Raw genomic sequence first — 16,590 nt, forward strand, 5'->3', positions numbered from 1 at the left:
CGCCTCGTTACTCCTCAAAGCCCCACGTGGCCACAGAGTCCAGACTTCCCCACCACCACCTTGCAGTGGCTCGCCCCAGTTTGACGCATTGCAGGGAAGGTCGGACCAATGGGCGCCACGCTCTCATTTCCGCCATGGGCCGGGCCCAATAGTGACGCGGCTCACAGAGGGACGCGTCACGCACCGCCGAGCCGTGCCCCTCCGCCGAGGGGGAAAGTGGAGTGGGCCCGGGAGGCGGGGCGCGCGGTGAGGAAAAGTAGTCCGGCGGCGGGAGCGAGCGCGCGCGCGCGCCCGGTGGCAAATCCAGTTCCTGTGCAGGGTGGGGACGAGAGATTCGCGGTCCCGTTGGTGTGGAGCTGGGCGCGGAGGGATCCGTGGGAGCCGCAGTGCGGCGGCGCGCGGGCCGGGTGGGGCGGGGCCGAGCGAGGCGGGGCGCGCGCGGCGGCCGTTGAGGGACCGTTGGGGCGGGCGGCAGCGGCGGCGGCGGCGGCGGCGCGCGCGCTGCGGGCAGTGAGTGTGGAGGCGCGGACGCGCGGCGGAGCTGGAACTGCTGCAGCTGCTGCCGCCGCCGGAGGAACCTTGATCCCCGTGCTCCGGACACCCCGGGCCTCGCCATGGTGAGTGAGGCTGGGTGGCCGCCGAGGCTGCGGGCTCTGAGGCGGGCTTAGCGGGGCAGGACCCCTGAGGGGGCGATGGAGCCCAGAGTGGGGGGCGTCCGGGCCCGGCGAGAGCCTCGGGACCGCTTTCTACCCCCGTTGTTGGGGGCCGTTGAACCCAGAGCGGGACGTCTGAATCCCCAAAGGTTTCCAGAAGCGACTTTAGCACCAAATGGGATGTTTAAGCCCACAAATGGTTATCTGAGTCCCTAAAGGGGACATTTGAACCCCGGATGGAGGATCGGGACCCTCAGTGGGACCGCTTAAAAGGATTTTGGACCCAGGATGGGGCGTTGGGTCTCAGAATGGAGGTGTTTGGACCCCAGGGGACGAAATGAGAAAGATGGGCTGGGGAGGGGAGCTATTTAGGCCCTGATGAAGGCGTTTGGTCCTGAGAGGATGCGGGGAACGGGGGACGAAGGGAGGCTGGGCTGCTCCTGGATGGGGTGGTGGAGGGTAGCTGGGCCTGGGCGGGGAGGGGCGACCCCTGGGCTCCTGTGGGGCAGAGGAGAGGGTCAGGGATGGGCGGTCACTTCTACAGATGAGACTCTCGAGGGTGGGGGAGGGTGGTCTCCAAAGCCCAGCACTGCAGAGGAGGAGGAGGGTGAGGTGCAAGCTTACGGGAGGAAGAGCCTGGGGTGGGTGGCAGCGGAGATTAGAAGATGCTCTTGAAGGCTTCCGGACGGAGAAGGATCGGGGTCGTGGAGGTGGTGAAAAGGGATGGTGAGAGTGGGGCTTGCCAGTAGTCGGGGGACAGGGGCCCTTGGGGTTAATTTGGAAGTAGCTAAAAAAGGTTCCGAGGTTACTAGTGGGTTAAGACTGTTGCTCTAGAAAGACAGAATTTTTTAAATGGGGTAAGAGTGTTGTGTTTGGGTCCATGAGAAGATGGATTTCCAAGGAGAGGGGTGGGGGAGCTTGGGTGGTTGGGAGGTGAGGTGGAGGGAGAAAATGAATGGCAGTCAGGGGGGGCCTAGGTTTGGGGGTGGATGTGGGTAGCACCCTGCCAGTCTCCAGGGACAGGCCAGGACAAAGACAGCTCAGTGTGGATTGGGAGTGGGCTGCAGGGGCCGGAGGAAGCTTTTCTACCTGTCCTCCTTCCCCAGGAAGAACGTGGCTGGGCAGAAGGCACCGGGGCAGTGGGAGCAGGTGGGCGGAGCTGTTCAGGCCCCTATTGCGCACTGAAGCCTCATGAAATGGGGATGGGAGATCAAAGTTTGGGGTGCCTCGAATGAGCCAGCTTTTTCAAGCCTAGAAGCCTCACTCCGTTGCTGGCCTTTTCAGGCCAAGAGCACTGCCTTTTCCCAACAGGAGCGCCAGTTTTCTCATGATCCCCAGCCCCACGCACCATGCTGCACCTCCTCACTTGTGCCAAATGACAGTGCAGTACAGTGTGGCGTCAGTGACAATCAGATGCCTATTCCCGTGCCCTCGAGGTGGGGGCTGCAGAGCTTGATCAGAGAGTGCCTCTGGGGAGACCCTTTGATTGGCCTGAGGACCACTTGTTCCATTCAGGACCCTCACTGAGCGTGTCTGTTAATTCACAGTTAGGGCTTTGAGAGAAAACCAGCAGACTAGTTCTTTCCTACTCCCTGCCACCCACAACACCCACAGCCCCCCCAGGCTGAGCCTGGGAACCGTGTGCAGCCATCCTCCCTGGCAAGGCTGGGGAGAACAGGCAGCCGCTGCCGTGTATCAGATCTCATACTTGCTGACACAGACCTGATGGCTCCTCTTGCCGCTACCCCATTTTCCCCCAGCAGAACCTGGCTAAAGGAGCCCTGAAGCACTAGCGGGCCCCCTACCTCCAGAATAGGACCCGAGCTTTGGCCACAACTAGTTTCTCTTTCCGTTTGTAATCAGCAAGGTAGAGGTGGGACAAGTCACTGTTAACTGGCCTTGGACTTTGGCCTGAGCTCTGTGGCTCCTCCTTGGCCCGGGTGAGGGGCCCTGGCCTTGGTTTCTGATCTCATCTAACACTGTTCTCTGGCATTGGCTGGGGGCTGGGGCAAGGCAGAGAAATCATACCCTCTTCCCTCCCCCACCTCATGTTTTTTTTTCTTGTCCAGCCCCTTGCTGGAGCCTAAGATGAGGGATAAGGAAGCAGGAGACCAGCTGAGTTATTTTGGCAACAGTTTCTGTTGAAAGTTTAGTCTTCAGGTCTAGAAAGGGAAGATACCTTGAGCAAGGATCAATGATCTCTTCTTAGGCAGTCGGTTTTCTGGGCGGCAACCTTGCTTGAGATCTGTACCTTTCCTTGACCAAGCAGGGAAGTGGGTCTCCAACATGAGAGGGAGAGCGTCTGACAGGCCCTCCATGCAGAGCCACGCCTATTTGCAGCAACCCTGTGACAGAACTGAACATGGCAGTGCCTCGTCTGCATCTTCCAGTGTTTTGGTGGAGACTGGCAAACGCTGGCCTTCAGAGCCGCTCAGGGCAGTCTGCAGCCTGTCACAGCCTCCTCGCCCCCACCCCCAGCCCCTTATAGTGCTGCCCAAAGGTCGGGGGAGTTGGACTTCTTGCAGGGCGGAGCAGTGGGGTGGGAAGGCCCTGACTGGGCTCGCTTTTTCCATTCTAGGCCAGGGGAAAGAATGAAAAGCAGATGGGATGGCAGCCGCCTCCCCACACTGCTGCCCTCCTCTCTGTTCTTCCCCTGCCCCTCCCCGGGCATTGCCTGGCCTCAGTAACCAGAAGCCCATCCTCCCTTCTCACTTTCCCCAAGCCTCTTCCTCAGGTGTCAGGACCTAAGGGATGGCCCCAGGCTTTTTTGCCGATGGTGGGAGGTGGGGGGTGGGTGGAGCAAGGGGCTCTTGGGCCTGGGGCTGCCAGGTTGGCATTTAGGAGCCCAACCACCCTGTCTTTTTTGAAGGCAATGCAGAAGAATCTTCATTTGGCCTCCCCACCTCCCCTTTACACTTTGGACTTTTCCAGAAAGTGCATGTGTGCCATTTTCCTTCTTTACCCTCCTCTTTCTCCCTCCCTCAGCCCTCTCCCCTCTGCGATCATCACTTTGATTACCCCTCCCATTCTGCCTATTTGGGACTTGGCCTCAAGTTCCTCTTCCCTTAGTTTTTTTGGGGTTTTTTTGTTTGTTTGTTTGTTTCTAACTTTTTTAGATCAGTGATTGTTAATATTTGGGACGGGGGTGGGGATAGGGGAGGCAGGCGGTGGTTTGTTCCTAGCCTCTGGAACCTCTCGATAGAATACTGCAAATTCACATAATAATAGTTTGCTTCCATTTCTGAGGCTCTCAGACTCAAGACTAGAACCTGCTGTAGACTTGGAGCCCCTTTGCCTGATTGTGAAAGGAAGGGGAACAGACCCACCGTGGTCCTGGGATGATGGTGCCTTCTTAACAGCATCAGCAAAAACCAGGGAAAATTTGTCTTTTGGCTGCTAAAGCTAAATGTTGGGATTCAGCCTCCCCAACCCCCGAGCCCAGCTCCTGCCCCTTAGGATCACTATGCCTGGCTGATGCCCAGCATACCAGTGCAGGAGAAGCCAGTCCCTGCATCTCCTCCCCACCCCCAAACCCCGCATGCAGCAAGGGCTGCCTGCCACCAACTGGCCAGTCCCCAGAGTGCCCAAGCTGGAAAGGGTTAAAAACTGCAGTGCAAGCTGACTTCAGTCCTCTGCTGCTGCCCGCCGCAGCCCTCTCCCTGACGTGTGCCCCTTCTGCCCAAAAGAAACACAACAGAATGGTGCCCTGTGCCCTCACTGTGTGCAGGGGGTGGAGCGCCTGCCTCCAGCCTGACCAGAGTTCTTTAGGCGCTTGAGCAACTTGGGGCCTGCCAGTTAGGAGAATTTTTGCCACTCGGGTCAACTCTGCCTGAGCCAAGCGCCTCCAAATAGGTGACACAGAAACTAGCAGAGATAGCCCCAGACATCGTCCCTCTGCCCTACCCAAGGACTGGCCTGCTTCAGTTTGGAGCCTTCTAGAGCTTCTTGATGAGGCCTCCAGGGCAATCACTCCCTTCACTCAGCCTCTGGGGCTCCCACTGATGAGATGCAAACCTGTGCCGCTGGTTTGGGGCTAGGGCAGGCATTTCTTCTGCCCCTGTGGCTCCCACATGCTGAGTTGAGATTGGAAGCCCGTGGGTCTGGGCAGCTTCATCGGGCCCTGCGTCCGGCAGGCCTGAGTGTCCAGCCAACCCTGGTACCCAGCTTTCTGAATCACCAGACTTTATCATCAGGCGCTGGCTCTGCCTCAGACCTTGACTCTGGCATGCTCCTCCCTGGCTCGGCAGGAATGCCATGTGAAGCTGACCTCACTGGGGCCGGGGGCCTGGGCTGAGTGAGGAAGATGCGTCCGTGCTGTCCAGCCTGGTGACTGACTTTCCCCTTCCTGCTTTTCCAGGCTGACCAGCTGACTGAGGAGCAGATCGCAGGTGAGTCTGCTATCCCCCTCATCTTAGCTCAGGAAAGCCTCCACATCCCCAGCCAAATCTTAGCCACCGAGAAGTGACATCTGATGGGTGAACCTCTGTATCCCTTGTGTCACCTAACACTATGCCTTGTGCCTAGAATGCTGATAAATGTGTGTAAGAGCACACCAGTGTCCCAATGACACCAAGCCCCATGGCCCTGAGACAGGCCTTTACCAGACACCAAAGGCTGTGTTCTTCTCCTGGGCCTGGGTCATCTAGGGGCTTGATAATCAGTGGCTGTAGGACAAACCCAACTCACTCTCCCAGCTTCAGCCAGGTTGGCTTAGAAGGTGAGCTCCCTGCCTCCATGTGGGGCCTGCAGAGCTCCTGTCCCACTTTAGGAGCCGCCCAGGAGCTGGCTCGTCACTCCCACCTCTGCACTTGCCTGCGCTTTGCACTTCCTTTCGCATGTGCCTGCGCCTGCCTGTTCTGCTGGCGGAAGTGCCTCCCCAGCGCTTGGCATGGGCAGCTCCTTCCCATCCCTTAGCTCAGATGTCCCCTCGGGGAGGCCTTCCCTGACCTCCACCTCAAGTACACAGCCTTCCTTTACCGTCCTTCACATCACTTTATTTTCTTTGTAACCTTTCTCGCCGTCTGAAATTATTTTCTTTTGTCTTCACCTGTTGTATCTCCTGTTACTAGATGTGAGTTCCATTGAGTTTGGGACTTGGTTTTGTTGGTCTCTGCTATAGCCTCAGTGCCTGCCTAGAACATAGTAGGTCCTCTGCAAACTTTTGCTGGCTAAACAATCATCTCTCTCTCAGCAAGCTGGAAGAAATCCCTGGATCCCATCTAATTCATTTTTCTAACCCCTCCAAAACCCCATAATGGTCAGCTACAGGAACTATTGTGTAATTATGGATCCTTGCCTGCCTACCCGCCCATACTGAGCTGCCCGAGGACAAAGAGCAACTCTTGGTTTATCTCCATAGCCAGGGGCCAGCACACAGTAGACCAGAGGAGCGATCCAGAGAATGGGCCTCTGCTCCCCACCAGCTACCCAGCCCCCAGCTCTGCTGTCAGGTTCAGCCGGCTGTGTGACAAGTGCTGAAGGCCCAGCTTCTGCAGTGGGAGGAGACAGGAATGGACTTGCCTTGTCTCCTTTCTCCCCTCAACCCCCAACACAGAATCATCTTTGCAGCTTCAAAATTTTGGCTCCAGGTGGCTATGGAGACCCCTGAGGAAAGCCAGAGGATGGCCCAGTTTAGTGATCATGAGCTCGGGGTGCCCCCATGACCCACTCCCTGCCCTCCCCAAGAACAACAAGGCCTCAGCACAGAGAGGTGCCAGCCTCCCCAAGGAGACTCTTGCCATGTCCCCAGGGCCCAGAGGCTCAGGACCACAGCTGCCCAGCTGTGCATGTCCCTCCCAATGTACCTGCCACCCATCTCCCAACTCTGGTCTTGTGCAACATAAACAGTCTGCTTTTCACTCTGTCCCCATTAGCAAAGTGTCCACCGCCTCACCCCAGCCCACACCCTCTGGGAATAAGCTGCCAGGCATCTGTTCTTTGAGGGCTTGGGGGTAGAGGAGCACCAGGTGCCAAAATGGGCCCAGTGGGAGGGCAAGAGCCATGTGCTTCTCTCCCTGCTCCTGATGCGGCCCCAGCTGTGGCCTTCCCACTCAGCACCGCTAGCTCCTCATCCTCCTGGCTTGGCAGCCGTCCCCTCACTTTCCATCCCCCTACTCACCCCACGCACCGTCCGTCAGCCATGTTCTGTCGACCACCCCCACGCTCACCACAGTGGCTCAGCTCCTCTGGAAGCTGGTAGCACCCACGGCAGGGAACAGGGCTGGCAGTCAGAAGGGAGTGGATGTCTGCACTTCCTCTTCAGGCTGGCCAGAGGCATTCTGCAGCCTCCCCTCCTCGTCCCAGCCAACCAACCCTGGCTAATACACTCAGATGAAGAATCCTTTCGGCTCTCATTCACTCCGTGACTTTGGTCCGTTTCATCATTTGAGGGAGAAGCCAAAGCCAGGGACCAAACAGAAATGTAGAATCATCTAAGGACAGCTGTCAGACCATTTTTCCCCACCGTCTTCACTGGCTGGCCAGAAAAATAGCTTTACCTAGCACAGTGTTGATGTTGAATAACTGTTGAATGAAGGTTGGAAGGGCTTTGCCCTGAGCACTGAGGAAAGCGAACTGATTGCATGGGACTTGAAGTCTGTCTCAGTTTCTTTAGGTGGGACTGACACCCTTGGCCTTGCTCCAGGGAAGGCATCCAACATCCAGAGGTAAGGATTCTCCTGTGGGCCTTGTGACTTCTGACTCCTTCCCCTTCTTTCCCCAGAGTTCAAGGAGGCCTTCTCCCTCTTTGACAAGGATGGAGATGGCACTATCACCACCAAGGAGTTGGGGACAGTGATGAGATCCCTGGGACAGAACCCCACTGAAGCAGAGCTGCAGGATATGATCAATGAGGTGGATGCAGATGGTGAGCCCCACAGAGCGTGTGGGCAGCCCCGCTCCTGGTCACCCTGAGTGACTTCAGGGAGCCTCCCTCAGGGTGATGGATGAGCCCATATCTATCAGGGCCCAGGGTCATCTTCCAGGGACCAAGCCCAGAGCATTCTCCATCCTTTCCCTACCTTCCAGGGAACGGGACCATTGACTTCCCGGAGTTCCTGACCATGATGGCCAGAAAGATGAAGGACACAGACAGTGAGGAGGAGATCCGAGAGGCGTTCCGTGTCTTTGACAAGGTAAGCAACCCTCCAGGGGCGGCTCTGAGACTGACACCAGCCTTCAGGCAGGCAGACAGAACTGGATCCATGGAGCTACCACTTCCAGGAGGCCCACGTCCCGGTGCCAGCCTCACTGCCAACCTGCTCTGCCACCTCAGGCAGCCTCCCTCACTGTGCTCACTGCCGAGGGATGGTGATGACAGCCACCCCTCTCACTGCCTCTCTCCCCGCCGGGAGAAGTGCCCAGTGAAAGCCTTTATCCCCAACCCCCAGGATGGGAACGGCTACATCAGCGCCGCAGAGCTGCGTCACGTAATGACGAACCTGGGGGAGAAGCTGACCGATGAGGAGGTGGATGAGATGATCAGAGAGGCTGACATCGACGGAGATGGCCAGGTCAATTATGAAGGTGAGTCCAGGCCAGGCTTGATCTCCCGAACAAGAAGAGAATCGCAGCTTCAGGAACAAGCCCCCAGATCCCTCATGTTGGGAAGGGCCGCTCACCACTCAGCCTGCCCGCCTGACCTCCTCTCTCTCTGCTTCACTCCACAGAGTTTGTACAGATGATGACTGCAAAGTGAAGGCCCCCCGGGCAGCTGGCGATGCCCGTTCTCTTGATCTCTCTCTTCTCGCGCGCGCACTCTCTCTTCAACACTCCCCTGCGTACCCCGGTTCTAGCAAACACCAATTGATTGACTGAGAATCTGATAAAGCAACAAAAGATTTGTCCCAAGCTGCATGATTGCTCTTTCTCCTTCTTCCCTGAGTCTCTCTCCATGCCCCTCATCTCTTCCTTTTGCCCTCGCCTCTTCCATCCATGTCTTCCAAGGCCTGATGCATTCATAAGATGAAGCCCTCCCCAGATCCCCTTGGGGAGCCTCTGCCCTCCTCCAGCCCGGGTGGCTCTCCTCCATTTTGGTTTGTTTCCTCTTGTTTGTCATCTTATTTTGGGTGCTGGGGTGGCTGCCAGCCCTGTCCCGGGACCTGCTGGGAGGGACAAGAGGCCCTCCCCCAGGCAGAAGAGCATGCCCTTTGCCGTTGCATGCAACCAGCCCTGTGATTCCATGTGCAGATCCCAGCAGCCTGTTGGGGCAGGGGTGCCAAGAGAGGCATTCCAGAAGGACTGAGGGGCGTTGAGGAATTGCGGCGTTGACTGGATGTGGCCCAGGAGGGGGTCGAGGGGGCCGACTCACAGAAGGGGACTGACAGTGGGCAACACTTGCATCCCACTGGCTGCTGTTCTGCAACCATCCGATTGGCTTTCTGAGGTTTGGCTGGGTGGGGACCGCTCATTTGGCCACTCTGCAAATTGGACTTGCCCGCGTTCCTGAAGCGCTCTCGAGCTGTTCTGTAAATACCTGGTGCTAACATCCCATGCCGCTCCCTCCTCACAAAGCACCCACCGCCCTGAGGGCCCGTCCTAGGAATGGATGTGGGGATGGTCGCTTTGTAATGTGCTGGTTCTCTCTTTTTTTTTCTTTCCCCTCTATGGCCCTTAAAACTTTCATTTTGTTCAGAACCATGCTGGGCTAGCTAAAGGGTGGGGAGAGGGAAGATGGGCCCCACCACGCTCTCAAGAGAACGCACCTGCAATAAAACAGTCTTGTCGGCCAGCTGCCCAGGGGACAGCAGCTACGGCAGCCTCTGCGTCCTGGTCCGCCAGCACCTCCCGCTTCTCCGTGGTGACTTGGTGCCGCTTCCTCACATCTGTGCTCCGTGCCCTCTTCCCTGCCTCTCCCCTCGCCCACCTGCCTGCCCCCATACTCCCCCAGCGGAGAGCATGATCCGTGCCCTTGCTTCTGACTTTCGCCTCTGGGACAAGTAAGTCAATGTGGGCAGTTCAGTCGTCTGGGTTTTTTCCCCTTTCTGTTCATTTCATCTGGCTCCCCCCACCACCAACCCCCACCCCTCCCCGCCCCCCTGCTTCCCTTCACTGCCCAGGTCGATCAAGTGGCTTTTCCTGGGACCTGCCCAGCTTTGAGAATCTCTTCTCATCCACCCTCTGGCACCCAGCCTCTGAGGGAAGGAGGGACGGGGCATAGTGGGAGACCCAGCCAAGAGCTGAGGGTAAGGGCAGGTAGGCGTGAGGCTGTGGACATTTTCGGAATGTTTTGGTTTTGTTTTTTTTTTAAACCGGGCAATATTGTGTTCAGTTCAAGCTGTGAAGAAAAATATATATCAATGTTTTCCAATAAAATACAGTGACTACCTGACTTGGTTCCTCCCCTCGTGTCTCAGTTTCTGGCCTGCCCCCCCACCCCACCAACCCCCATGCTGACTCCTTTGGCCCAGATGTGAAAGAGCCTCTCCTCCAAGCTGGCTCTGAAGCTGTGTCCGGTCAGTGCAGCCCAGTGGACGCCTCTGAACCACAGTTCTGATCCCAGCTAGACCACAGGGTTGTCAAGGGCAGGGTCCTGGCCTGGAGATAGTCATGCAAATGGACTGAAAGGGGAGTGCTGAGAAGGCTCTGTCTGAGGCAGCCCCATCATGCACACAGAGAAGGGGTCAGCCCAGTCCAGTGGCAGGACTGAGCTGAGACCTACCTGAAAGATGGACAGTCCCTAGCTGGGTAGAGGAAGGAAGGGCGTTCCAGTTGAGGGGGACAACATGTATGGAAGTCCTGAGGCAAGAGGAGCCTGGACACCTAGGAACTGAAGGAAATCCAACGAGGCTGGGTGAGATCCCCGAGCAGCTTGGAGCCCAGATGGGCGAAGAGAGGAAGGCAGGGGTGGGCCTTGCAGTGGGTGAGCCTCTTGATGCTTTGGGGAGAGGGATAGCATTCACTGCTTTAGTCTCACAGGCAGCCAAAACATGGCAAGTTTGGATCTGCAATGGTGAGAAAGGCATGGTCCTGAGCTCACAGGGAGGGCATGGGACTTGGTGTTGGTTTGAAGATTTGAAACAAAAAGCCCAAAACAATTGCAAACCACACAAGGCAGAGTACAAACCACTATGTGGTCACAGCCAAATTACAAACCACAGAAAGCTCAACTTCCTCATGGCAAGTGGGGATGTGAGGAAGAAGCCTCCTTAACAGCAGCCGGTGGCACATGCCTGTAATCCTCCTACTTTGGGAGGCTGAGGCAGGAGGATTACTTGATCCCAAGAGTTCAAGACCAGCCTGGGCAACATAGCAAGACCCTCCCAGTCCGGTGGGGCTATAGTGGAGGGATGGGTCAGAATCCTCAGGGGCTTTTCTCATTCTCCCTCGGGGGCATGGAGAATGACAGGTTAATAAGCATCGTCTTTAACTTCTGAGCTTCTCACACAACCACAGAAGCTGGGCAAGGGTGGAGCAGAGAGAGAAGTCAGTGGAATGAAAAGAGGTCCTTCCACTCATCTGCACTTGGCCTCAGAGGGCAGGGGAAGCCTGGCCCAACCCCCCGGCCTTCCTTGTGGCAGAGAGATCAGGCCTTGGCTGGGTTTTCCTGGTGCATCCCAGTCACCAGAGCCAGCGGCATGGGTGGAGACGTTGGGAGTGGCAAGCCATTTTCCAGAGCCCCAGCTTCTGGGCCCCCTTTTCCTGCCACGTGGTCGTGGCTTGGTATTTGGTGGTGCAGTAAAGACAGAGTATAATGGATAACAACTTGGGGTCTGGGCACAAGCACCTGCCTTAGCATTCCAGTTCCAGTACTCACCTGCCTTGAGGCCTTAGAGTTTCTGGACCTAGATGACCCTGTCCACAAAATGGGGGTATAATGGTACCGGCCTCCTGAGCTGAGCTGAGGATTGGGTGAGCCTACAGGAAGGAGGAGGGTGTGCGGTGCTCAGGAAGTGTTCGGTGAGCACCTGCCACCATTGGCTGGGTGCTTCCTGCTTCACGGGCTGCCTTTGAATCTCTGCATCCATGAGCTCATCAGAGCCTTAAAGCAACCACTCGGGCTGGATGCCATTCGTTCCCATTTTGCTGACCAGGAAACTGAGGCCCAGAGGAGTGAAGTCACTACTGCAAGGTTATGAAGTAGGAACACACCCAGAATCTGAACCAGATCTGACCCTGAGGAGTCCAAGCGCCCAACAGCTGGGCTTTAGGGTAAATGATAGTTTAAAAACAGACAGCCTTCAGGCAGGCCAGAGCCAGAGCCAGTGGAGAGGCCAGGCTAAGGCTGGCGTCCCAGTGGTGGGGTCTGAAATGGGAGCTGCCCCTTTAGCAGTCAGGGTACCCGGGGAAAATTCTGGTCTAGTAGTTGAGTCAAAGATGGGCTGTGGTTTCCCACAGGATTGGGCTCAAATTCCAGGTTGAGACTCACTCACAAGAATGAACCTTTTGCTCACTAAGTCCCAAGGGGCCACCACTGCCACTTCAATAACCTTGGAGCAGCGATTTCACTTCCCTCGGCCTGCGTTTACAAGTCTGCAAAATGGCAAATGATAATCTGTAAGGGAAGATGATACAAATATCCACCAACTTGGGTTGTGTCAAACTTTTTTTTTTTTTTTTAAGACAGAGTCTCACTCTGTTGCCCAGGCCGCAGTGCAATAGCGTGATCTCAGCTCACTGCAACCTCTGCCTCCCAGGTTCAAGCTATTCTCCTGCCTTCCTGCCTTGAGCTCCCCAGTAGTTGGGATTACAGGCATGCACCACCATGCCTGGCTAATTTTTGTATTTTTGTAGAGACGGGGTTTCACCATGTTGGCCAGGCTGGTCTCAAACTCCTGATCTCAGGTGATCCACTCGCCTTGGCCTCCCAAAGCTCTGGGATTACAGGTGTAAGCCACCACGCCTGGCTTTTTTTTTTTTTTTTTTTTTTTTTTTGATATGGAGTCCCACTCTTCTCTCCCAGGCTGGAGTGCAGTGGTGTGATCTCGGCTCACTGCAATCTCCACCTCCCAGGTTCAAGTGATTCTCCTGCCTCAGCCTACCCAATAGCTGGGATTACAGGTGCCCACCACCACGCCTGGCTAATTTTTGTATTTTTATTTATTTATTTTTGAGACGGAGTCTCGCTCTGTCGCCCAGGCTGGAGTGCAGTGGCCGGATCTCAGCTCACTGCAAGCTCCGCCTCCCGGGTTTACACCATTCTCCTGCCTCAGCCTCCCAAGTAGCTGGGACTACAGGTGCCGGCCACCTCGCCCGGCTAGTTTTTTGTATTTTTTAGTAGAGACGGGGTTTCACCATGTTAGCCAGGATGGTCTCGATCTCCTGACCTCATGATCCGCCTGTCTCGGCCTGCCAAAGTGCTGGGATTACAGGCTTGAGCCACTGTGCCCGGCCTATTTTTTGTATTTCTGATTTTATTTATTTATTTATTTATTGAGACGGAGTCTCACACTGTTGTCCAGGCTGGAGTGCAGTGGTGCGATCTCGGCTCACTGCAACCTCTGCCTCCCAGGTTCAAACGATTCTCCTGCTTCAGCCACCTGAGTAGCTGGGATTACAGGCACACGCCACCACACCTGGCTAATTTTTTGTATTTTTAGTAGAGACGGGGTTTCACTATGTTGGCCAGGCTGGTCTTGAGCTCCTGACCTCGTCATCTGCCCACCTCAGCCTCCCAAAGTGCTGAGATTATAGGTGTGAGCCACCATGCCCAGCCTGCATTTTTTTTTTTTTTTTTTTTTTTTTTTTTTTTGAGATGGAGTTTTGCTCTTGTTGCCCAGGCTGTAGATTAGTGGCACAATCTCAGCTTACTACAACCTCCGCCTCCCAGGTTTAAGCGATTCTCCTGCTTCAGCCTCCCGAGTAGCTGGGATTACAGGTGCCTGCTATCACACCCAGCTAATTTTTGTATTTTTGGTAGAGACAGGGTTTCACCATGTTGGCCAGGCTGGTCTCCCAATTCCTGACCTCAAATGACCTCAGTATGCCTCAACCTCCTAAAGTGCTGGGATGCCAAACTCTCTCTCTCTTCCGCACCCCCCCACACCCCCCAACCCACCCCCGCCTAGGCTGGAGTGCAGCGGTGTCATCTCGGCTCACTGCAACCTCCGCCTCCCGGGTTCAAGCAATTTTCCTGCCTCGGCCTCCTGAGTAGCTGGGATCTCCGGCGCGTGTCACCACGCCCCACTCATTTTTTTGTATTTTAGTAGAGAGGGTGGTTTCCTGAGCTCAGGCAATCCGCCCGCCTCGGCCTCCCAAAGTGCTAGGATTACAGGCGTGAGCCACCGCGCCCGGCCGTGCCAAACTTTATAGACATCATTTCACTTAGTTCACACCCAGGCTGGATGGACTCACACTAAAACGCAGCACCCACTCAAGGTGTGCAGACCCTGCCCAGGCATCCGGCATGAGTCACTGGAGAAATCTGGCCGTAGAGGAGTGGAGGCCCGGCAGGTGAAGCCTCTTGCATCACACCACCCTTCCTGGAAGCAGCTGAGCCGGGTCTCAAAGCCCAGCGCACTCGGATCCCAACGCCAACGCCTTCTCCCACCGCATCCCGGTGCCCATGCTTCTCAGCTGCCTATCAGTAGTTTCCCCCTTGGGCCCTATGTTTTGAAAGACTTTTACTCCCAGACAGGCTACATTATTAAATAATCATGACTTCCCTTCCCATTTTTTACTAATCAAAGACCCACAGAGCGCACTCAGCTTCTAATGGCCCCTGGGCAAGCACCGAGAGCAGCCGGCTCCAGCCCAAAGCGGAGAAATGCCTGGACCGGGAGTCATTTCCAGTTCAGCCTCGCAGGGCTACTAGACCAGTTCAAAACCTGTCCTGAGAAAGTGACCAGACAAGGGGACTTACCCAACCAGGGCCGCCTGAGGGCTCGCAAGGATCCCCTCACTTCCCAGAGGGTGGCTCTGGGGCCACTCCTGAGTGTCACTCCCAGTGTGACCAGCAGGTGGGGCAATGACCACGGAAGACCCTTCCGAGCTACAACTCCCAGGCCCAGCCCACGGTATATGTGTGTGTGCGCCGGTGTTTAAGTCCCATTTGTGGGGCAGGTCGGGTGCTAGGGAGATGGGAATGAATAAAAAGAAATAAATCGTAAAATGAATCAAGTTCCTTTGAGTCCCCCGTTCCCAGCACATCACTTCCTGAGCCCCACCCCAGACTAGGGCAGGCGCCTAAACCAGTCACCCTCTGTGTCTGCTGGTTTGAGCCAACTGCAGATGAAAAATATTCAAAACACACAGGGTGCGGTGGCTCACTCCTATAATCCCAGCACTTTGGGAGGCTGAGGTAGGTGGACCACCTGAGGTCAGGAATTTGAGACCAGCCTGACCAACATAATGAAACCCCATCTCTACTAAAAATACAAAAATTAGCCAGGTAAGCTGGGAGCGGTGGCTCACGCTTCTAATCCCAGCACTTTGGGAGGTCAAGGTAGGTAGATTATTTGAGGTCAGGACTTTGAGACCAGCCTGGCCAACATAATGAAACCCCATCTCTACTAAAAATACAAAGATTAGCCGGGCGGTGGTGGTGCGCACCTGTAGTCCCAGCTACTCAGGAGGCTGAGGCAGGAGAATCGCTTGAACCCGGGGGGCAGAGGTTGCAGCAAGCTGAGATGGAGCCACTGCACTCCAGTCTGGGCAGCAGAGTGAGACCCTGTCCGCCCCACCCCCCCCCCCCCACACACACAAAATTAGCCAGGTGTGGTGGTGGGCTCCTGTAATCCCAGCTAGTCAAGAGGCTGAGGCCCAAGAATTGCTTGAACCTGGGAGGTGGAGGTTGCAGTGAGCCAAGATCGCGTCACTGCATGCCTGGGTAACATAGCAAGACTCTGTCTCAAAAAACAAAACAAAACAAAACAAAAAACACAAAATATACAAATTTTAAAACAATACAGTATAATTATTTACATAGCATTTGCATTGAGGTGTTATAGGTAATCTAGAGATGAGTTAAGGTATAAAGGAGGACATATGTAAGTTATATGCAAATATGACACCGTTGTATATAAGGAACTCGAGCATCCGCAGATTTTGGTATCCCAGGAGGGTCCTAGAACCAATCCCCCAAGGATAATGAGGGACGACTGTGTATATTTCCACAGATCCTTTCACTGTGCCTTCTTAGTACAGCTTGTAATTTTGTATCTTAGCTGCTTATTATAGAACATTTTGTTTTTTAGACAGAGTCTCGCTCTGTCACCCAGGCTGGAGTGCAGTGGTATGATCATAGCTCACTGTAGCATCAACTTCCCGGACCCAAGCAATCCTCCCACCTCAACCTCCCAAGTCGCTGGGACTATAGGCGCGCACCACCACACCCAGCTAATTTTTGTATTTTCTGTAGCAAAGAGGTTTCACCATATTGCCCAGGCTGCTCTTGAACTCCTGGGCTCAAGAGATCCACCTGCCTCAGCCTCCCAAAATGCTGGGATTACAGGCGTGAGCCACTGCACCCGACCTTTGTAACACATTTTTATGTGATTATTCAGTCACCCAAGCGGATCATGAATGAGGTAGGGCCAAGGCTATGTCAGTCAGCACTATATTCCCAGTGGGCACGAGGCAGCCTTGGGTCCAGACCAGAGTAACTTAAGGGAACGTATGTTGAGTTAACGAATACACAGGAGGCTGAAGAAGGGAGGCATTCGATGCCCCAGTTGGAGGTGTAAGCACGGCAGAAACACTTTTTTTTTTTTTTTTTTTTTTTTGAGACGGAATCTTGCTCTGTCGCCCAGGCTGGAGGGCAGTGGCGTGATCTTGGCTCACTGCAAGCTCTGCCTCCCAGGTTCAAGCGATTCTCCTGCCTCAGCCTCCCAAGTAGCTGGGAATGCAGGTGCCTGCCACCACACCCAGCTAATTTTTGTATTTTTAGTAGAGATGGGATTTCACCATATTGGCCAGGTTGGTCTCGAACTCCTGACCTTGTGATTCGCCTGCATCGGCCTCCCAAAGTGCTGGGATTACAGGTGTGAGCCACCGCGCCTGG

The 16,590-nt window shown here is 55.4% G+C and overlaps 1 protein-coding gene across 1 annotated transcript; it reads left to right on the forward strand.

Annotated features, from left to right (window-relative positions):
* Positions 1-460: 460 nt before the first annotated feature.
* On the forward strand, positions 461-9,981 carry LOC105478585 (calmodulin 3). The gene is made up of 6 exons (XM_011736043.3): positions 461-617; positions 5,011-5,041; positions 7,375-7,518; positions 7,680-7,786; positions 8,042-8,177; positions 8,321-9,981. Exons 1-6 carry the CDS (start codon positions 615-617, stop codon positions 8,347-8,349), a joined length of 450 nt encoding a protein of 149 aa, XP_011734345.1. The 5' UTR covers positions 461-614; the 3' UTR covers positions 8,350-9,981.
* The last annotated feature ends 6,609 nt before the right edge of the window (positions 9,982-16,590 follow it).

This window comes from Macaca nemestrina, chromosome 20, assembly GCF_043159975.1.
Source record: "Macaca nemestrina isolate mMacNem1 chromosome 20, mMacNem.hap1, whole genome shotgun sequence".
Taxonomy (NCBI): Eukaryota; Metazoa; Chordata; class Mammalia; order Primates; family Cercopithecidae; genus Macaca; species Macaca nemestrina.

Excerpts from the sequence above, each read along its gene's own strand:
- LOC105478585 (XM_011736043.3), top strand. Across the intron at positions 5,042-7,374 it reads GACTGAGGAGCAGATCGCAG|AGTTCAAGGAGGCCTTCTCC; the intron begins GTGAGTCTGCTA and ends TTCTTTCCCCAG. Across the intron at positions 7,519-7,679 it reads CAATGAGGTGGATGCAGATG|GGAACGGGACCATTGACTTC; the intron begins GTGAGCCCCACA and ends CCTACCTTCCAG.